Source organism: Paramormyrops kingsleyae, chromosome 6 (genome assembly GCF_048594095.1).
Source record: "Paramormyrops kingsleyae isolate MSU_618 chromosome 6, PKINGS_0.4, whole genome shotgun sequence".
Taxonomy (NCBI): Eukaryota; Metazoa; Chordata; class Actinopteri; order Osteoglossiformes; family Mormyridae; genus Paramormyrops; species Paramormyrops kingsleyae.
In genome coordinates, this window is record NC_132802.1 from 25,579,463 (window position 1) to 25,602,167 (window position 22,705).

At 45.4% G+C, this 22,705-nt stretch overlaps 1 protein-coding gene across 1 annotated transcript in view; it reads left to right on the forward strand.

Moving 5' to 3' along the window:
• Positions 1-2,150: 2,150 nt before the first annotated feature.
• Positions 2,151-22,705, forward strand: part of bmp7b (bone morphogenetic protein 7b) — a 31,888-nt gene continuing 11,333 nt past the window's right edge. Inside the window, exons 1-3 of the mRNA XM_023805451.2 lie at positions 2,151-2,992; positions 16,795-16,987; positions 19,856-20,004. Of these exons, the coding sequence (XP_023661219.1) occupies positions 2,593-2,992; positions 16,795-16,987; positions 19,856-20,004 (742 nt within the window). The 5' untranslated portion in view covers positions 2,151-2,592. The remainder of the gene's footprint in view (positions 2,993-16,794; positions 16,988-19,855; positions 20,005-22,705) is intronic.

Consider the following 22,705-nt stretch of genomic DNA (forward strand, 5'->3'; position numbering starts at 1 on the left):
GTAAACTATGACAGTATAAATTTCAGAATAAATTTGCTTTAAATTTATTGTAAATATTTATATCATCACTTACCATATAACTCCCAGTGATAATAATTTGCATTTATTCAATAGCTGCAAATGTAACCTATCATCTATTTCCTGATTACCACCAAACTTACCCAGACCCCAAAGATGACAAATAAGCCTCTATTGGTAGAGGATGGCTGTTTCTTCACTGGAGAAAGGAACCACATGCTCATTTATAACGAAGCGCAAAGGTTCACAAGGGAGCAAGGTTAGGTCATATATTAGACATTTAGAGATCATCTACTACATATGACCAGACATGGCTGGTTCAGTCTACGGATGTTACTCTGGCAGAGGAGGGCCTCGGGGTGGTCTGTACAGCTGTAGAGTGCGTGAGCTTGTCCGTCATTTCAGTGTGCATGCAGCAGCAGAGGCGTAAATCTGTCAGATGTGAAAAAGCGAGAATGGTGCTGGTGTGCTGGGAGATCGCACTGGAAGCCGTTAGGGCAGGCGGTGTGGCTATTGTGACTGTGTGTGTGGTGGAGTGGACTGGAAGGTGTGTGTGGGGGGGGGGGCTGGCGTAAAAAGTTCTGCTTTACTTCTCCAGGTCAAAGGCACCTCAGTATGAGACCTTTGCAGCCTCTGTCACTGTTTACTGTGCAGGTTGTTTGGAGCAGAGAGACCTGAACAAAGGGGATCTGTTCACATTGTCCTTCTTAAAATCGACACCCCTCAGCTGACTGCTTCTATGGGTTGAGACCAGAGGCCCAGCTTACAAAATCTGATCCTGGACATTCTTAACTGAAACCATGTTTCCTTTAAACTCCTCAATCAGAGCCCACAATGTAAACATTTGCTTCCATTCCGTTATTCAATATGAGCAACCCAAAGGACATGTTTACATAAGCAGCCTACTGCTGAAAGCCATTTAAATGCTATAACATTATAAACAAAAGCACTAAATGAAAACGATAGCGATAGATGGAATATAAACCACATTTTATTGTTATCTTAAAAAAATACAGTGATTATTCTAAAAAGAAGACCAAGCCACACTGTAGGAGGTTGGGAGAGCTCCCATCCTGTCGTTGTTGCTCTGAAATTGTCCAGTCAGTCTGTTGGCTGTTTAACTAAAGTCTGACACAGATGCATTTACAATGGGTAACTGGCTCAGCAAAACAGGTCATTAAAATAAAATCTCAATGAATACACTAGAATAGTAACATTGAGTAGTAGGTAAGAATTAGTAGTGGTAAGATGGGTGTGGAAGAGGCTTAACAGCTGGAAAACATCTGCACCTATTCAACTCTTCTTTTTGTACTGCATTTATGCAATTACTGCCAACTTAGTTGTCTGACAGTAACCATATACTCTGGGTTGACATAACAGTTACATTTGCAAGACTTTGTACCCCAGTACATAAAACAAAATCTGAGAATCAGCTGCTCTCGTCATATTACTGGTCATTTAGGTTTTTCGCTTACTTAAACTTTTAAACTGAAACTGGTAAACTAAAATAGTTTGCAGAAAAGTTACTTAATTCCAAGTTGCGCAGGATAACCTTCTTAGACGCAATACATTTTAGTAAATATTCTTCTGTCAAGACGTAAATTGTTAGACACATATTTATTTCGCTTCTGTCATGTAAATGCGGTAAAGGAATACAAAAAGCATTACTATTTACACATCCTACGGCAAAAGTCGCTAATTTTTTATCTCGGGGGTGGGGGGGAGCGAGATAAAGAATCCTAACTTAATCGGCACATTTATGAATGATACATTAAAGACTTCCGCTATCGTCTATTTTAATGAATCCTCACGCTAGAAAGATATTATTTCCAAAAGCGGACAGTAATTCTTTGACGCCTGAACCCGAGCGAACCTCAGACGCCCCAGACCGCCTGTCTGTATGCCAATAACAATGGGCTGCAGGACAAGGCGCCTGTGACGGACAAGTAAAAGCCTTCACCGCTGTTACCTGCAAACAAAAGAAACTAGCGGGTTCACAAATCTTTTGAGCGTTTGCAATACTGAGATCGCCACTGCTTTTGCAAGAGAAGACCGGCGTCTCCACCCAGTCATTACCAAGACAGAGGCAAACACCTTGATGGCTCCCCCCTTACCTGCCTGACCCCGATCGCATATTCCCCCTTAGCGCTTTGTAATTCGGCAATAGCAGCTGCCTCCTGCCCCTCCCAGCAAACAGCGCCTCCTCAAAGTTTGCTTTCTGTACTTTAAACCAGCATTGCACTGGCTGTAGCGCTTCTTGCCGAGATCTGTAGAGGAAAACAGCAGAAAGAAAACGTCCCGGGGCGACCTTACGAGGAAAGGAATATATGCAGTGTTGGTTTTAAAGTGAACACGAAAAAAAGCAGGGGAAGCTGAATTTGATGCATCAGCCTGGGAACTTCGCCCTCACTATGAGGGATCTGAGCTGATGCAGGGACACGAATTATTTTAATTTAATGTACTATACTGCAGCTTTGTAAGCAAGTATATTTTATTTGGGGATCCAGGGCATTCGCTAAGTGGTACCAATTTTAATTGGAGAACCGGTGGCAGCATAATATTAGTAAATACAGCATGGTTTCGATATCAAATAAAAATATCCCTGCACTGTTTCTTGCGTGGAGCTGCTGTGTCCTGGCCGAAACAGTCTTCATGAACTTCACTTTAGACAATGAAGTGCACTCGAGTTTCATCCACCGACGCTTGAAGAGCCAGGAGCGCCGGGAGATGCAGCGTGAGATCCTCTCCATACTGGGGCTACCGCACCGACCCCGGCCTCACCTTCACGGCAAGCACAATGCAGCCCCGATGTTCATGCTGGACCTGTACAATGCCATGTCCACGGAAGGAGGCGAGGACGGCTACTCGTACCCTTACAAGCCCGTCTTCACAACCCAAGGGCCACCTGTTGCGACGCTGCAGGACAGCAACTTCCTTAACGATGCCGATATGGTCATGAGCTTCGTCAACTTAGGTATCGTTCCAAACAAGCGTCTTAAATTATTGTATTGTAATCCTGCATAATAACAGACACGCAAGGGTTACTGCTTTAATACAAATATGATAGAAAATGGATGGATGCATGTATAGACGATTGAGAATGACTAACGAAATATTTCTCAAATTTCTAGAAATTGAGCAAAGGCGACAATTGTTTGTAGATGTAAATCTTTTGCATGCCAAGCAATATAATATAATTCAAGTGAAAATTAGAAAAAATAATCACTGCGCAGTTGTCAGTTTTTATATGCACTGTTTCATTACTTTCCATGACAAGTGCTTCAAAAGCAGAACATACAGGTCGACGAATTGCCTACGGGCATATGTCCTATATGGCGTTACTAGGAGACGTATTATTATCCGAATGGTGATTGCAATGGCGACATTGAATATTTTCTTCGGTTATGGCACATTTCGAATGTGTTTGACTTAGCCTACTTGTTGCACAGTGAAAATATAAGAGTTTATCATTCTTATTGCAGGCTAATTTATTTACAGGTACTATGACGTCATCTTGGGAAAAATATCCACGCAGTCTAGTATAAAACCTTTCACTCAGACTTTTAACGCCGTAATATTTATACTATGACATAATGTAGTCGTTACCACAGCTCCCCTGCATATCAGCACGGCGCTAATTTTCAGGTATTTGACCCGATGAGTACCGAAGCCAACAATCTGTGTCGGGTGACTTAAGCGATGGTCGGGGGACGACATGAGTGCAATTTGTTAATACTGGTATTAACCTATTACGTGGCACGCGTGTTTGCAGTGTACCATATCAGCTCAGTTGGAGACAACGTCAATACCACACAGACAGCTGTACTGCCCTTAATGTTTCAATCATTTACAATGAATATCTAAAAATCACTCATAACACTGTGCGTAATCATTGGCCCTGGTATTATTATTTGCAGCGTTAATTATTACCAGATGCGTCAGATTGCCTTTGTACGGCATAGTGAACGGTTTTGATATTCTGCATGTCATTTTCTGTGATGTATGACGTTATTTCTTGGAACGGGGTCACTTATTGGAACTTATGACTGAATGTTTTTCAAGTGAAAGTTTTAATCAAAATTCACATTTATTAATGAACGCTGGTCCAGTGGTTGTGGTTGTTATTTAATTGGTTTATTCACATTTGGGTATTAGATGTTCTTTCTCTACGAAATAGACATAACCAGGTGTAGCATCCATATTTTAAATATTATTCTTATGTGGCCTCATAAATATACAGTATTTTCTTATGTGACAAAACCTGTCAAAATGCCAAGGGAACATGAGACACATTGATGAATATAAAATAAATATTGTCTTGCTATATCCCATGTAGTCTGGAAAGAATAATTCTTGGTGTATTTGGCAGCAGAATGGGAGGTGACACTATTTCTTTTTCTGAAATTTGTAATTACAGTGAGAGTTCCTAGGTGGTGACTTTTTTTAGCCTATGACTGACAGTTGCATTTGACCACAAAGCTTGAGCAGGCTCCCAATTCCCCAGTAAAAAGTGCTTAACGAGGATTCTGGGACTTCCGGCTCCACTGGGACATTTCTTTGTCCGTGTTTGGTCCATAATTTATAATGTGAGCTTAATGAACAGCTCCAGTAAAAATCTCAATAAAAGTAATAGATGTTTCTAAACATTTGTAAGAACTTGATGAACAGTGATTGAGCTTATTTAACTGAAAGCTCCTTATAGTAACTTGCTTTGCAAGTGCTAGATAAACTGTGACCCCAGTACATTTTTTTACATTCTACTGTAATTTTAAAATTTAATCATGTTTACTAACATTGAAAAAACTATGATTATATTTTTTGGAAAATGACCATGATGTGACCTAATTTTCAGATATAATTCTATTAGTTTTATTCATTTTCTGTTGAAAAAGTATCTGGCCATATAAAACATTTTTATTACATTTATCAACAACAGAAACCAAATGGTAGTACGCATTAATATATATTCCGCAAGAAACATTAAAACCTTGATTTCTATATCTTATTTGTAAGTATAATTTTATCAATTGATAAGAATAAAATTGAGCATATTTTGGCACACTTGCTGCTAAGTTATTCATTTTATAACATGATGTAATAACCAATTAGAGGTAACTTTTGACTTCTAAAATGTGCGTATGCCCTGTTGGGTCTGCAGTTCTCTGCATTTTATCCATAATTACTGTATCCTCCTATGTGGCAGTGAAGTGGGAAGACTTGGATTATTATAGTGTTGTTGCCCTAAATCCTGCCCTTGATTGCTCGCCACAGTCGTCAGTGCATCGTGGTGAAACATCTGACATGTGGCCTGTGGGAATGGGTGTTCCTCCTACTTCAGCTGATTCCTATAAGTGAACCTCCGCTCGGCACTGTAATCTGACACAGGTGGTCAGCTTGTTGCTGCACGGCCTTGTGTTTGCGGCGTTTCTGTTCCTCGCTGGTCTGCAGTGAGCACAGACACTAAGGGGATGCTACGGCAGCTGAGAGCACCTTCTCGCTTCTACACAGCTGTTTAGTCTGCTAACTCGGGTTGAAATCTCGTAATGGGCTGTGGGATACATGCAAGTTGTGCATCAGCGCTGAGTCACTGACATTTGTAAAGTGAAGTATCTGAATTGTGTCAGTAAACATAATCAGTTGCATGTTATTATTAGTATATGTATTCTTGAATGAAAATGTAAGCACAGTGATTGAGAGGTTGTACTAATCCCATCCTGTACCAAGTGGGAAGGTTTGTGGTTCTGTGGTTTAGACCCAGTTGCTCCAAGGAACTGGCTGACCCTGATTTCCCAGTTGTATGTCACTCTGTGTAAAAGCATTCGCTAAACAAATAAATGTGAGCAGGACAGTTGGCATCAGCTGTGAAAGCCCCCCCCTCCACCATTCCTATGTGTATTCTTTTTACAACCTATCACCCCCCCCCCCCCCTTTTCAAGGGACCATGTTCAGACACATCCAGGAAGCTTGGACAGCACCAGCCTTATCACAGTTCGGGGAAGTGCTACGCTTTTGATTCACTCTTTCGCATTTGGCGGCCCTCTTTTCCTTCCGGCAGCAGGGCAAAGGTACAACTGTGTGCGGGTTTGGTTGGAAGGCAAATGCGGGAGAGAGACATGGGTGAAACAATGGCGAGAGATTGAATTAGAAGGGGGAGTGTAGGGTGGTGTCACCCTTGGCGGGATCTGCCACCGCCTTCGTGAGGCACCCGGGCTCCCCAGTCTCCTCTGAGTGGCAGCCCAGCTCCCTCCGCGCCTCCTCACTAGTCTTGGCTAACTATTTGATTTGATCCCAATGGTCTCTGGCGCATCAGCCCACAGACACACTGAATTAAGGCATTTCCCCTCAACAAACCACAGCTTCCAGAGAGCGCTGCCTGTTGGTTTGGAGCAGATCCGACGCACGCACTGAAGTCATTCCCAGCCCAGTGGCTTTGCCTGGCAGTTTCAGGGTAGCAGCCGGGTGACTTACCAGTCTGTTATTTGTTATTTCCCCTACAATGGAAGTTGATGTATGGCTCAGGTTTTATTGCTCTGTTTTCATCCCACTAACAGTCTTATCAAATAGGGTTATTCACAGCTTCCCCTTTTGGTGTGGACCGGCCTTCCCCTGGAAAGGCTGTGGAGCACTGCGAATGGTCCCGTAGTGCCAGTCCTCCAGCATCTGCATGCGATCTGCTGTTACCATCCATGATAGCCTGTAATATTCCTGATTCAAGTCAGCTGGCCCAGACTCTGTCTCAGGAGGGATGCCATCTTAAGAAGGACTTAACTGTGGCAGGAACTTGAATGACATAGCGAATAAAAGGTGCGTTGTTACTTTTAATTCGCAGCAGATGTGGAAGGAAAACCCAGTGAAACAATCAACCTCTGGTCACTTCTGTGAGCACCTTCTTATTGTGTGTGTGTGTGTGTGTGTGTGTGTGTGTGTGTGCGTGCGTGTATGTTCTCCCTTTGGAAATGTTGACAGCAAATGGTTGGGTTTACCTAGCGTACCTGAGAGGCTGCTAGTAAACAGAGGCAGTGAGTCATACATAAACAATAGGTAATTGCTGTGGCCGTTTTTATTGTGAGGCTGCGAGACGCTGTGCAACCTGCCTTTGGACACATGCCACTGCGCCCACAGCCACTTCCCCCGCTTTATAATGTGTGTTAACAGGCAAGTAATTGGGCTCTCAAAAAGGATCTTTTTGGAAAATTTGTTTGGATTTCCTGGCGCTGTCACAAACACACCCCGTAGCTCAGTGTCTTTACGGGGCATTAGTCATGCTTTAGATTTTGCCGTTGAGCAACTGTGCTGGACACAAAAGGACGTCTGATAGAAAATGGGCAAAGGTAGAGGCTGTTGGGCGTGGTTGTGATGGCAACAGTTGTGGGGAAGTGAAGGGGGGGGGGGGGTTGATGAAACTCTGCAGGTGCCCCAGACAGATGCAGTTTCCCCAGTCCTGGAGTGGGCAGCCCGCCTGTGCAGCTGCAGTTTGCTGCAGACGCTCTCCCTCAAAGAAGGAAGAAGAAGTCTCACATTCCAGCCCTCTGAAGCTTGCTCGTTGGACCCTGCGCGTTTTTAATACAGACGCCCCTGGTCTTCTGGGGGCCAAAGCAGCTGCAGGGATATTTTATCACTTTGGATCCATCAGTTCCCACCCTGTGTGCGGCAAAGTAAAATCTGTTTTTCTTCTGAGATTGTTGAACGACCTCAGCATGCATTAGAGCCGCCATCTGTGGCCAGTGGTCTTAGCGAGGATAACTCAGGGGGTTACGTGAACACCACGATATGTGAAAATTCCGCACGAGGACTTTGCTGGTCTGTCATCAAAGAAAAGGATTTTTTTCCTCTTTCAAATGAGCTATTTCTCAATATTTATTTGAGTACAAAACTGAATCTTCTACACTAGTGTTTCCCAATCCGGTCCTCGGGGATTTGCAGACAGTCCACGTTTTTGCTCCCTTGAAAAATGTGGACTATCTGACAGGGAGCTGGGAGGGAGCGAAAATGTGGGCCGTCTGTGGGTCTCCAAGGACTGTTCTACACCTCATGGTCTGAAAGTACTTTTAAGATCATGTATTTAAATGAAGTTTGAATGCGTCTCTTTGCTGTTCACGCCCCATTTCCATATCATATTTGGTATTGGTTGTATATATTGAACATAGCTTTTCTTTTCATTCTCTTCATTTAACCTTGTTATGAAATATGGTAAAACCATGTTTCTCGTGTATGCCTTGCTAATTTCCCTGTGTAAATAAAAAAGAACATCCTGGCCTAGATTTGTGCCCATGGGTATTCTGTTACACTCTTGTTTTGCGGTGCAAATGATATGAACTGAAAAGAAAGAAATCTTGGCAAGATAGCAAAGAGGCGCTCTGGAATGTGAAGACTTCATTTCCAATTATCCAGTGTTGTTGTGATTTTTATTCTCCCAGTAGAATTCTTAAAGAATATTAAAATGTAGAAACATTACATAATTGATGCAAAATTTTGCCAAATCGGTCCAAGATTACACTCTCAGTGTGATTTGTGGGTGTCATTTGTGAAATGCCTGATTACAAACAAGAAAAACCCTAACAGAGAAATCATATATGCTTAAAGCACATATGGTCTCTCCGCTGTTATTTTATGTAGCTAATTTTCATTTCGCTTTTATGTAAAGCAGACTATCTTTCACAGGACTTGAAAGCGGGAAAATGGAAATGTTCCTTAAGGTAAGGCAGGTTCATAAAGTTATTTGTCATGTCGTGCCTCTGACGTGTGATTTTTGCACAACAGTCAGTCTGGCAGTAAATGGCATGTGCCGCACTGTAATTGGGGCAGCTGGAAACTCCTTTGCCTTGAGCCTGGGTGAAATGGTCAGACATGTCTAGTAGACATAGCTTTAGGGAGGATGATGAAAAGAAGACACTGCGTGTTGGGTAAACGTATTGACCTGGTGACTGGCTAAGATGCTATTTGTCAGAGCGGATGAGACACGGTGCCCAGCTGGCAGTGAGCGGCGGTGGGGCTGGTGCTCAGGATGATTGCCGTGTTGAGGAGTGGGAAGGCAAAAAAATGCATAATCAAGGTGTTGGCCTTGTTTCACTTAACGTGGGCTCAGAACTAATTTCAGGGCTGTGTGCTGTGGGTCTCAGTTTCAGGGCATGCATAAACTCTAGGGAATGACGTATTCTGTAGATCCCATTGTACCTCAAATGACCTTTTATAATCAGTATCTCTTGTATCTAAAATTGAGTTATCCTGTGTCTCTTGGGCATCCGTCAGCTCCATGTTCAGAACAAACCATATAAAGACGTTTAATGTTTAAATGTATGTAGATCAACATTCCACTTAATTTTATTCTAGGTTTTTCTAGGTGGAGTGATAACAACCAGAAGTGTTGTGATAGGAATATGCGAGTATATGATGTATAGCAACCTTTAAAAAAATTAATTTACCATATACCCACATAAAAATAGATAAAAAATGCAGAAATCGGTCTGGGGAGAAGTATGTATATGCGATTTTACACTGGTAACACTAGTAACACTGGTAACAGGCATGTATATGTATGGGGATCACCTCTTCTGCTTCCTTGCTTGGTTTGGTAAGGAGGACCTGCGGCTGGCATTGCATATGCTGTGATGTTAGCAGGGCGGCAAGCTTGACACTGACTTTGCCCCCGTCGCCTCACGTGCTTTAAAAGAACTGCCTGGTAATTATGCACAGGATGGTTTTTCATGGAAGTAGTGACTCAGCAGACTGTTCGCTACAGAAATGATACATTTGGATTATAGCACTCTGGAGGAATGAACTGAGTTGGCAATGCTTCACCATATGTGAAAAAAAGGCCGCTTAGAGACCCAGGACCTTCCCTGAGACCGGTCCACCCACCTTCACTGAGACCGGTCCACCCACCTTCCCTGAGACCGCTCCACCCACCTTCACTGAGACCGCTCCACCCACCTTCCCTGAGACCGTTCCACCCACCTTCCCTGAGACTGGTCCACCCACCTTCCCTGAGACCGCTCCACCCACCTTCCCTGAGACCGGTCCACCCACCTTCCCTGAGACCGCTTCACCCATCTTCACTGAGACCACTCCACCCACCTTCCCTGAGACCGCCCCACCGACCTTCCCTGAGACCGGTCCACCCACCTTCCCTGAGACTAGTCCACCCACCTTCCCTGAGACCGCTTCACCCATCTTCACTGAGACCACTCCACCCACCTTCCCTGAGACCGCTCCACCCACCTTCCCTGAGACCGGTCCACCCACCTTCACTGAGACCGGTCCACCCACCTTCCCTGAGACCGTTCCACCCACCTTCCCTGAGACCGCTCCACCCACCTTCCCTGAGACCGCTCCACCCACCTTCCCTGAGACCGCTTCACCCACCTTCCCGGAGACCGGTCCACCCACCTTCCCTGAGACCGCTCCACCCACCTTCCCTGAGACCGCTCCACCCACCTTCCCTCAGACCGCTCCACCCACCTTCCCGGAGACCGCTTCACCCACCTTCCCGGAGACCGCTTCACCCACCTTCCCTGAGTCCGCTCCACCCACCTTCCCTGGGACCACTCCACCCACCTTCCCTGAGTCCGCTCCACCCACCTTCCCTGAGACCACTCCACCGATCTTCGCTGAAACCGGTCCACTGGTACTCCTGGAGTTCAGTGACAGCCATATTGTTGGATACTTTTGATTTTATGTTGGTACCTAGAACTCAGAATAAGGCAGAGAATAATCTTCATGCCAAAAGCATAATAATTTAACAGCCACAATGTAAAGTGTAACTGTGAGCAGAAGGGAGTATATGACCTATAATACTATTGAATTGCATTTACTTCATTAAATAACCCACAGTTCTTAAGCGAAATACATGATATGTACCATTTATACTGACCTGAGTTCAGGGAAAATATTTGTTTCGAAACTGTGAAGTCTGACGGAGTCTGTAATAATGGAGAGTCTTGATGAGCTGAAAGGCCGCCCGGCAGGGTGTGGCCACCAGTACAGCTAAATTAGGAAAATTCTGGGAAAAAAACAACAGTTCAACCCAGCAGCAGCAGTGAACATAGACCTGACCATCAAATGCTCCTCATAATTTAAACCACTTCTCAATATTAGTGTCTTGCTGGCCTTTTAAGCTAACGTGGTCAAATCGTCTCCCGGATAAGGAGTTAGTGATGGCTTCATGTACTTAAGTTTTACACATTTCCACTGTCTTTCCTTAATCGTCCTGTTTTCATCAACAGCAATAATTTCAAAAACCTACCACCAGACTGGGGGGTGGAGGGGGGGGGGGGGTTTGGAGTGAAAGTAGCTTTACTTTATAGATGCAAAGCAGTACCTTACAAATCTTAAAGCCATTGGAGACCTATTTGTGGTCCAGGACTGTAGTCAGCAAACTTGATAGTCATCTGCTGACAAACAATTACTACTTCATTAAACACCAGTGACTCCAAGAATTTAATTGTGGTGAGACAAATGACTGGTTGGATGTAATGTGCAATTAATTGTGCTTTGTTAGTGTTCCTTGAGACAACATGCTCTGCAAGGTGTTAATAACACAAGTAAACAATACAAATGCATCATTAGAGGATGATGTCATTGACTTCAGCCCCTGGGCAGGAAATCTCAAATTTGGTAATGGCTCCATTGTGGGAGGCCACCCGTTGCTTGGAGATGTTCCTTTCCATGGGACAAATACGTTGGGAGTAGCAGTGAAAAAGTGCGAATTGTGCCCGGCGGACAGCTTCATGATCGTAGACACTGATGGAAAAGCTTTCGAAGCGGGTGGGTTTACAAAGTGAACCGACTTATAGGAATGCAAGTGGTCCTCAGGGGTTACTCTGCAAACACAGGAAAGTTGATTCATACGGCTTCCTCGTGAGTGTTAAGAGGTTGGGGATGTGGTGCCGAATTTAAAATCGTTTCCACTCAGAGCCTGAGGACTGCCCTGCTCTGTAATTCCCAAAAACCGCAAGCAAGACGTCTTGATTCCACCACTGTAGCCTAACTCCGCCTTCTCACTGACCAGTGGCTTTATTTGCACTCGTTCCAGAGTGGCTGTGAGCCCCTCCGCTGTAAGGCCACGGTTGTTTTTTAAGGGAAGGGCACTGGGGAGAGAGGGGGGGAAAGTGCGGTGCCCTCCCTGCAGGGAAGCGGAAACAAGAGGCCAGGGTGTGTGGGTGCCACAGTTCAGGACAGACACTCGTGCTAATGTGTTGTGTCACCTGCCTGGTCAGCAAGGTGTTGGGGGACAGTCTTAGCGCTTCAGCCTGGGGGGCTATCAGGAAGAGCCCAGTCCCCTCACAGCAGAGGTCGCCCCACCAGGACAGAGGCGATTAGCCCGCCCTCATCATTATTTCCTGAGCTGCTTAGCCTAGCATTGTGTCTGCATCCCTTTGGGGGGCTTTGTGTGTCTTCAGTCAATTTATAAATCTGGCAGCTGTAGTCGCTCGGCTGTCCATGTGTCAAGGTCCAGTAAGATATTTCTTTCAATGTGGTTTATAGATAGTTGGATAGATGAATGTATGGATGATACTTACTTTATTGATCCCAAAGTAAATTTATGAGAGATTGAAGATACTGACGGAAAAGTTTTCGAACTGGATGGGTTTAGAAAGTGAACCGACTTTTACCAATGCAATCTTTGGATTATAGTTTTTGTTAAAAAGTTACTGGTTGGTGCGACAGCACAGCTGCTGACTTTCAAGGAGGATTGAGGCTGTCTATATATATACAGTAGCTGTAGTAGTGAGTGTTTCTAATCAGGCTTCAGAGACGAACCTTAATGAGCAGGATGTCTCCTGACTGATGTGATGTTCATACTCATTTAGATGATTTACATAGTAAACAGTGGTGCACGTCTCTGGTGTGAATGAACCATATTAGCTTTCATGTTTCCTGGGGGAGGGGGGGGGGTGGGGGGTTCGTGGGTGGAAGAACCACGTCACCTCGCCGTGAGCCTCCACAGCTGTGCAGAGAAGTGCCAGTTTACAAGATATGTAAATATGTCGAGATGGCAGCACCTTTGCTATCGGAACGGTGGCCCAGAGCGGCCATGCTGAAGCTGCAGGAGATAACAATAAAACAAGGAGGGTTTTGCAATGGGTGCCGTGGCTGAACTGAATCTCCTAAGGGTGAGCATTTGGATTTGGTCGGAGCTGAAGGTAAAATGCGGCTATCGATGACATCTCAGTGACAACAGTTTAAGTGCAAGGGGGTGTTTCAGAATTGGACCCACTTCATTTGGAGGCCAGACCTGCACTGAGATCAGGGGGACTAGGAGAGCGATGGAAGGGCGAAAGCGAACAGGGTTATGAATGCCGCGGCTTGCGTTTCTCCTGGCGACTGTTTAAGACCTGTGCTCTCTCCGAAATGTTTATTTAGCGCATGTAGGGCGACCGCGATGATGGCTGCCCGTTTCCTCTCAGAGGAAGCAATAAACGTAGCCATTTGTGTTTAACTGCGCCTCTGCCTAGCTCCTAATTACTGCCATACTCTGTTAATGGGATTCAGCCGGGAGAGGGGTACAGGGGGGGTGGATGCAAAGAAAGGAATGGCGTGGGGGGGGGGGGGCAGATGAGGTTTAAGATGACTGGGGTCATATGTTGGGGGGATGGGTTGGTAGGGCATGAAAAATGGAAAATGAACAGACAAAGTTAGAAAATGGCAAAACGCATTAAATGGATAAGTTGGTGGTGTTTAGATGAATCTGCGGGCCGCGTGCGATGTAGCCCCCATATGTGCACGTGTGTCGTGAACTCCAAGGACCTCGGAGAAATGAAGGCTGTGCTCTGCCACACTTCAGTGGTGGGGGTGGAGGGGGCACTTTAGTCAGGGGGGCAGACTTGGGGACCAGCTGAGCAGTGCAGCGCAGGGAGGGAGGGCAGGAAAGGGTTACCAGGAGACTCACAGCTGCGGCCAGCTGTTCTCTGAAGTCCAGATAAAGCGCTTTTAATGTGAAGGGGCGGATTGGGAGATTAAGGGGCCTAATGCTCCCTGCGCTGCAAGAGCAGGTCTGTGTTCCTCCGCCACAGTCTGCACCTGCACTGGACTGGGTAGGATGCGGCGCTCGGGAGAGAGAGCACACTTACTGCGGATAAGGGGGGGGTCCAGGCACAGGGTGCTGCTGGATGTCACCACGGGGGCTGGGGGTCCCTGTCCCAGCACAGTCTCAGCATCCTCATTCGCAGGACCTTATTTACAGCATATACGGCCTAGTTGATCATACTTCAGGAAGAGGGAACAAGTGTGAGCCAGCGAGATGCAGATTTCCCATCTGTGGCCAATCAGGGCGAGCTCTCACGTACGCACAAACAATGTGGCTAAAGCCAGACACTGGTATAAAAATAAAAAGTAAAAAAAAAAACTGCTTGCATTTCCTGTGCTGATTTAATGTGTTGCGGTCGCATGACAAAACGAACGTGAAAGTGTACCTGCTAAAACTGGAAAACGCACGGAAATTAGTGTAAGGAACACAGATGATTTCATTTAGCTGAGATCTGAATGAATAAGGAGTGGCTTGCATGTTTGGAAACCTTTAAACACATTCCAGGAAGTATCTTTAGTAAAGTGGGATAGAGACTGTGACAGCTTGGTGGACGTCATCCATAAAACACTATCAGGGAAATGGAACAGCACTTGTGTTTTTCCATCTGTGAGTTGGGGAGGGACTGTTTGATCTACATGCCGAATGAGTAGTAAAACTCAGTTGTTTACTTTGATGTTCGGGAAGCATGTTAAGGATGGGCTAATGATTTCAGAAAAAAAAGACTGAACTCCCACCATGAATCTGGATTTTTTTTGTAATAAAATTTCTAAAAATACGAAAAAAAGCTTATTGTTCTTTGGCTGAAGGGATTCCAAAAAATTCCTCCAGAAGTCACTGAACGCTGCGTGTTGAGGCATTTAAGAGGCCGATGAGTCTTGACAGCGGCCGTGCCAGTGTGATTGTAGCAAGTGCCTAATAGGGACCTTGAAATGAAGACGGGTCACGTGGGGATTTTCTGCGGCTTATAGTGTAGCAAACGTGAAGTGGAAGAAGTGTGCTGTCATTTAATGAAACCGCAGAAGGGGCTGCGCCGCAGATCTCTATTGACGTGGCAGTTCCACTGTTGGGACGGCCGTTTTGAGCGTCCCAAGGGGCAGGGTCCACTGGGTCGGTTTCGAGGGGCACTCTTTAGTGCAAACGGTGTGTAAACAATGTGAGTGCCCTGAGAAGTCTGGGACAATAGGCACGAAAGTCCTTCGCTAATCGTGAACAGAAACCTGTCCCCCATTGAAAAGTAATTAGATCCATGCTTTCCCCTGCTCGATGCTCACAGTGCAGTCTTTGTGCCGCACTGCCTTTCTGTGAGAACGAGGGATAGAATAAGAGGGAGAAAGAGAGAGAGAGAGAGTGTGCATGTGTGTGATTTTGTGTAAGTGTGTAAGGAGGGACCGCAACAGACAGGGAAATGTCATTCAGAAACGCCCTGAACTGGATACACTGAACACATTTAATTTAAAAGAATGTCCGCTTCTTTAAACTAGATTTTATGTTTGATTTTGTTTGATTATGTTGAGATCTTGTTCTGTCCGATTTGCTCACCCACATCGAATTAGTTGCTTTATGACGGAGGACGTTCAAAGGTTTTTCTCAGATAACTGAACAAATGCAGGACGGCCAACAAGTATCCTTCTGTTCGTCTCCAGCTCGAGGGCCTTGACAGAGATAAAAAGGTTCGCGGTGCTGCCAGAACTAGTCAGAATCCAATGTCGATTTGATAAAAGACTGCTGAAAGACTGGGGAAAGGGAGAATCAGGAGGCTTTCAGTCAATCGATTAATCACGTCTCATTACTGTTACCAAAGGCTTTGCCGCAGTGCAGTGAATTTTATTCTAAGCTGTCCAGATGTTTTAATCCAAAATGCCATTGTTTGATTTTTTGGTTCACGTACTTGCCTGTAGGTAAAGGTTGTGCACATTTAAGAGGATACGGTGAATCCCAGGGGTCAGGCAGAGGACATTTGGGGGGGGGGGGGCAGCCTCTTTGCCTGAATGAGCTTTGGGTCAGAGAGACTGATTATTTGGGCCATAGAATTAGAGGAATGACAGAAAAGATGAAAAAGAAATGATGAGCGGGGAGCCTATGAGATGTGAAGGGGCAACCCCAAGAAAGAAAGGATGAGACGAAAAGGATGAGACCCTCCCCTGAAAGAGACAAAACGATCCATCCGTCCCTCCATCCGTTTTCATTAACTGCAGATCCTATTCAGGGTTGCACCTGTATCCCCAAGGTTACGGATGCAAGGCAGGGAACAACCCAGGATGGGGCGCCAACCCATCGCAGGGCACAGTCACACACCATCCACTCACACAGACACACCTACGGGCAATTTGTTAACTCCAGTTAATCTCAACATGTTTTTGCACTATGGGGGAAAACCAGAGGAAGCTCCACAGCGACACAGTGAGAACATGCAAACTCCGCACACGTGGAACCCTGGCAGAGACTCGAACCCTGGTCCCAGAGGTGTGAGGCAACAGCGCTAACCACTGCACCGCCCTTAACAAAAATAGCTATGCCTGAATCCAAGTGTACATATCAAAACATTTTTAGAAACCCTAACCCTCTGAGTTATATTTCTTAGTCTAAAGTCATATAAGAACAACAGAAAGATCTCCCAGTTTGGTCTATAAAGGAATGCGACTTTCGGGCAAATCACCGCTGGGTAATTAATGCTTAAAAGGTTTTTTTCAGTGTGACCAATGTGATTAAAATCTCCAGCTAAGTTCCCTAATGTGCGTCTCTCTCGCCAGTGGAGCATGACCGCGAGTTCCTGCCCGTGCGGCGGCATCACCGTGAGTTCCGCTTCGACCTGTCCCGGATCCCTGAGGGTGAGGCTGTCACCGCCGCAGAGTTCCGCATCTACAAGGACTTTGTGCACGAGCGCTTCGAGAACGAGACCTTCCGCGTCCGTGTTTACCAGGTGCTGGAGGAGCATTCAGACAGGTGAGAGCCCAGCAGATGTGCTGCTCTTAATCACATGATGTAGTTCCTTCATCACCTGTTACAGTCACATCACAGGAGTTATTAATGATATTTTACAGATTTTTTTTCCCTCTCTGTGGTCTCATTGTAAAACAGCACTTAAGGGGATGTGTTGGCATTTTTATACAAGTCGTTATCTCACTTCCCCAATCTTCAGTTTCCTTCTTTAAGAGGCATCTTAGGGCGTTTTTCCACTGCACCCAGTACCGTACTTCAGGCCCTTTGAGAAAGTACCAAAAGTACAGTACTTCAAGGTGTTGCTTTTACACTTCCGTAAAAACTGGAACTGGCGCCAGATGACATCACAACGCAAAGCGGGGTATTTTGTACTGTATTCGAAAAATAGCTGTAGTAGGACTGGACGACGTGTGATATTAATACCAACATCGCATGGTATGCACATCCAATTCTTACATCACTAGTCAGCTGTAGTAAAATAAGGCCTTTTCTTACTTTCAATTCTGTATGGACATTATAGCGTGGGGGTTAAAGTTTCGTTAAAATATTTTTACTCTGTTGCCGGAAAAAAACGTAACAAGCTTTGCTATTTTAATTCCATCCATCACCATAACCGCTTAATCCCAACTGGGGTCACCGGAGCCTATCCTGGGAACAACGGGCGCAGGCAGGAACCAGCCCTGGGTAGCTGCCAACACACCACAGGGCACACACACTCACGGGGCCAACTTAGAGTCGCCAATTAACCTAACGCACACACTTCTGGATTGTGAGAGAAAAGTAGGGCCCCCATTGGAAACCCATACAAACATGGGGAGAGCATGTTAACACAGAAAGGTCCTACACCCGACCCAGGGACCGAACCCAGGACCTTCTTGCTGTGAGGCAGCAGCGCTAACCACTGTGCCGCCCTTTCTATTTTAGTTATTGTCCCTTTTATATATTATTATATGTTTAAAAATCAATTTGTATTTTACCTCCCTGGCTTTGCATGAGTGCTTGCATACGTTCTCCAAGACAATTGTAATCATTTTAATCCTAGCTGTTTAAATCACTCGAAGATGGGTATGAAAGTAACTCTTTTTTTTGTTTGATAAATACCCCAATATTTATTACAGTAAAACCATTTTGCTATATTTATAACAAAATAATATATTCAACAAAATGCTTTTTAATTTCTTATGCCATCCGCATGTTCTTACGACGGAATCACTTTTTTTTTTTTTACTTCGTTTATCATTATTTTCTGAGTTTGCAACTGTTTTCAGGGCTGCGTTTGTATTGCGTTTCAGCGGCAGGCTATTTGCATAACCGATCGACAAAGAAAGCCTTTCAAGTCCCACCCCAAAGTACCGAAGTACTAAAGAAGTACCCCAGCTGATTTTGTACTTTAGGAACTGGAACTTTTGGTACTGGTACTCGACCAGAAGTCAATGGAAATGTAAAAGTACCGTACCAAAAGTAATGCCCTTAACTGCATGTCAGTGCTGTTAGAAAGGGCTGTGGCCCCGTGCTTTATGAAGATGGGCATTTCCAAGTCTAGATCAAAGGCACATGACATTCATGAATAATCTCCAAGGAGTTTCAGGCTTACAGCCAGACACTATGTTTAATTAATGCCTTATACGTATAAAGCACAACATCGTAATTCCTCCTTATTGGTATCTATATGTATAGTTTGGCATGAATAGTAGCATCAGGTGTCCAGAGGGCTTCGAGCAAAGCATCCATGAAGACAGAGCCACTGCAGGCAGTCATGAACGGGCTCAGATTCCTTCTGTGGTGCTGTGGTTCTGTCTTCACGGAGGGCCAGTACTCCCCCAGAATTCCTGCTGGTGATTTACTGCTGGGGCTGCTTGTTCGTTATGAAACCAAGAGTCGTTTATGAGGCCATTATTGTCAATTAAGGAAATGAAGTGGTCCTCTGGGACTGATGAAGTGCTCGTCTCACCATCTGGAGTCGTCTGATTCCATCCACCCTCTGCCATCCATCCTTCGGTTTCTTTCTCCTTTCTCGCCCGTCTCACTCGCCATTTTATTACCATACTTTCCTCCCGTTTTGTACCCCCAGCGCTTGCTATCCTTTAGATTTGAAATCTGTCCGACTTCTGCTAATGTGTTCCTCATTGATGAATATTGCAACTTTTACCCTCAAATACAAGGTACTGAATAGGGCTAATTTTTGGTTGCTATTCAAAAGTCAGTTTAAGCGACAAACAGGTGGCGAAGCTGTTGAAGCCTTAGGGCCAAGTGCGCTTCAGTGTCTGTCTTTTATAAAACACTTTAGTTTACTGAACAGAAGTAAGTGAAACAGTGACAGCATCTCATCCCCTCCTTCAATCTGAAACTTGATACAAAATGTGCAAGTGTGTTGGCCTTGAGCAGCTGAACGTCATACAGTCCCTGTTGTTGATGGCCCAGTAGGATCGTCAACGTCGCATTTTCATTCTGCTGTCAAAGTGACACCATAGTGTCTATTTAAAGTTACATTTCCAGAACTGTATGTAGCGGGAATTTTTTCTTTTCTGTTTTGCCATAGCAACGCAGGCCTATAATGTGCTGTGTGTTCCCGAGGTACGTTTCTGGAAGATGTTTATACTACATATGTTTACATTGTAATCCAAGAATGTAAATCTCATTATAACTGAAATTTCGGTGTTTTTGGGCAGTGATATATGACCCGAGATGTGCTAAATTGCACAGATATCGTTAGCATAGATACCTGGAGTTTTAAATCCTGTTTTTCTGGTTTCAGGAGCATTGTCTTCTCATTATGTCCAAATCCCCTAACGGACCTTCTTTTCATATTGTCCAACCCTGGAGGTACTTACTAGTGTCTGCACACCTTTCTATTTCCCCTGCTTGTTGTAGGGAATCAGACTTGTTTCTCCTGGACTCGCGCGTCATGTGGGCAGCAGAGGAAGGCTGGCTGGTGTTTGACATCACCGCCACCAGCAACCACTGGGTTCTCAACCCGGGTCGGAACCTTGGACTGCAGCTTTCATTGGAGAGTGTAGAGGGTAAGTGGGCATAGATACGATACAGGTTGTAAAAATACAAGCCGAGGGCCATCAATGAATGCTACCTTTATTAGTTATGTTGATTCATACTAAAATATCTAAATGGGGATTTTAACATATGAAAATACACAATGTTCAAAATGGATTATGGTGGTTTTCTTGCGTAGTCAGTTGTGAAAATATACAATATACTTCTGTAAGTATAAACTGTTTAAACTATTTTAAAAAATGAAATTATGCATTAGTTATAGATGTACAGGTTCAAAGGAATTCTTGAATTTTCACACATCCCATTGTGTGACATAATCCCATTTTATAGACATACACATATACAGGTGGGAATGAAGGTTGGGGTCTGAGCACAGGGTCAGCCATTTCCTCTTTGGGGTTAAGGGCCCTACAGTGACGCAACTACTCTACCGATCATGGGATTTGAACTGGCAACTTTCCCATCATAGGCACGGTGACCTACCCCACAAAACACATGTAATAGGGAACTTTTATGGCCATATTCAAACCATATATCTTCAAGTTAAGCGCTTGGTACTCTACCAACTGTGCTACTCTATCAACTGTAAATTTTTTGTGATTGTCAAGGTGTGGATGATTTTTGGGAAAAGTAGTAAATCAGGAGTTTAGTGGGAGTGGAGGTGTAAAATCAGGGGAAACCCAGGGAAACTGGGAGTATTGGCTGGTATGTATACATAGCTGAGTACTTATTAGTGACTGATGGTTCATGCTGAAGAAGCTCAAAGCCATTCCTTAGTGGGAATAGTTAGGCAGGGCTGCCAACTTTGGTCTTGGGATTTTCAATTCGAGACTAATCTGCACACGCATGCAAACGCATTTATATGTATATAACAGTTTTATTACCTTGTAAATCATCTGTAGGGTTTGTAAACTGCCTCAATGCTTTTAAGCCAATTTTAGGTTTATAATGGAATAATATATTTTTGTCGTAAGATTTCTTGCATGAGCATGAGTCTGAAAGCGCGAGTGTCACACCAGATGCGTGAGAGTTGGCAACCCTGAGTTATTATAGAGAACAAATAAAGCGAACTGTGATTCAAGGATTATAGTGGGGATCCAAGGTTTGGCAAGAGTGTATCTGTGTCAAAGAGCAGCACTGATCCTCTAAAATCACAGACACGCTGCCAGCGTCTCAGGAAAAGACATCAGTGCGGCTCTCTGATTGAACAGAGCCAACACCTGCAGGGGGGATCTGCTCGAAACGCTCTAAACTGCTACAGGATATTACACGCTAGGTGCTGTGTAGACAACAGAGGGAGCCTCTCCTTTCATGTGGAGGAGAGCAGAGCGTGAGCGGACATGCGTGAGCAGGCCCAAGGGCCGCCCGTCACGGTCGGCCCAGCGGAGGCACCGGTGCGGCTTCGCTTTGTGCCCCTTTTACAGTAGAGCAGCAGGAATGCAGCCGAGGGCCTCCTGAAGCGTGGCTTGGCAAGTGGCTTCCTGGCGGGAGCCTCAGGAGCTCAGCCTGCAGCGCCAAGCCTGCACGTGCAGCACTGGGGAGGTTGGGGGGGGGGGGGGGGGACTCTTTTCAAGAATAAAGAAGTGCTTTTAATTAGCCGTCACTGTGAAGTGGGGAGGATGCACTCACTCAGTCACGCACACGCACTCACTCAGTCACACACGCACTCACTCAGTCACACACACGCACTCACTCAGTCACACACACACACTGACACACACATGCACTCACTCAGTCACACACACGCACACTGACACACACACGCACTCACTCAGTCACACACACGCACACTGACACACACACGCACTCACTCAGTCACACACACGCACACTGACACACACACACGCACACTGACACACACACGCACTCACTCAGTCACACACACGCACACTGACACACACACGCACTCACTCAGTCACACACACGCACACTGACACACACTCGCACACTGACACACACACATGCACACTGACACACACACGCACTCACTCAGTCACACACACGCACACTGACACACACACGCACTCACTCAGTCACACACACGCACACTGACACACACACGCACTCACTCAGTCACACACACGCACACTGACACACACACGCACTCACTCAGTCACACACACGCACACTGACACACACACGCACACTGACACACACACATGCACACTGACACACACACGCACTCACTCAGTCACACACACGCACACTGACACACACACGCACTCACTCAGTCACACACACGCACACTGACACACACACGCACTCACTCAGTCACACACACGCACACTGACACACACACGCACTCACTCAGTCACACACACGCACACTGACACACACACACACTCACTCAGTCACACACACGCACACTGACACACACATGCACTCACTCAGTCACACACACGCACACTGACACACACTCGCACTCACTCAGTCACACACACGCACACTGACACACACACGCACTCACTCAGTCACACACACACACTCACTCAGTCACACACACGCACACTGACACACACACGCACTCACTCAGTCACACACACGCACTCACTCAGTCACACACACGCACACTGACACACACACGCACTCACTCAGTCACACACACGCACTCACTCAGTCACACACACGCACACTGACACACGCACTCACTCAGTCACACACACGCACACTGATACACACACGCACACTGACACACACGCACTCACACTGACA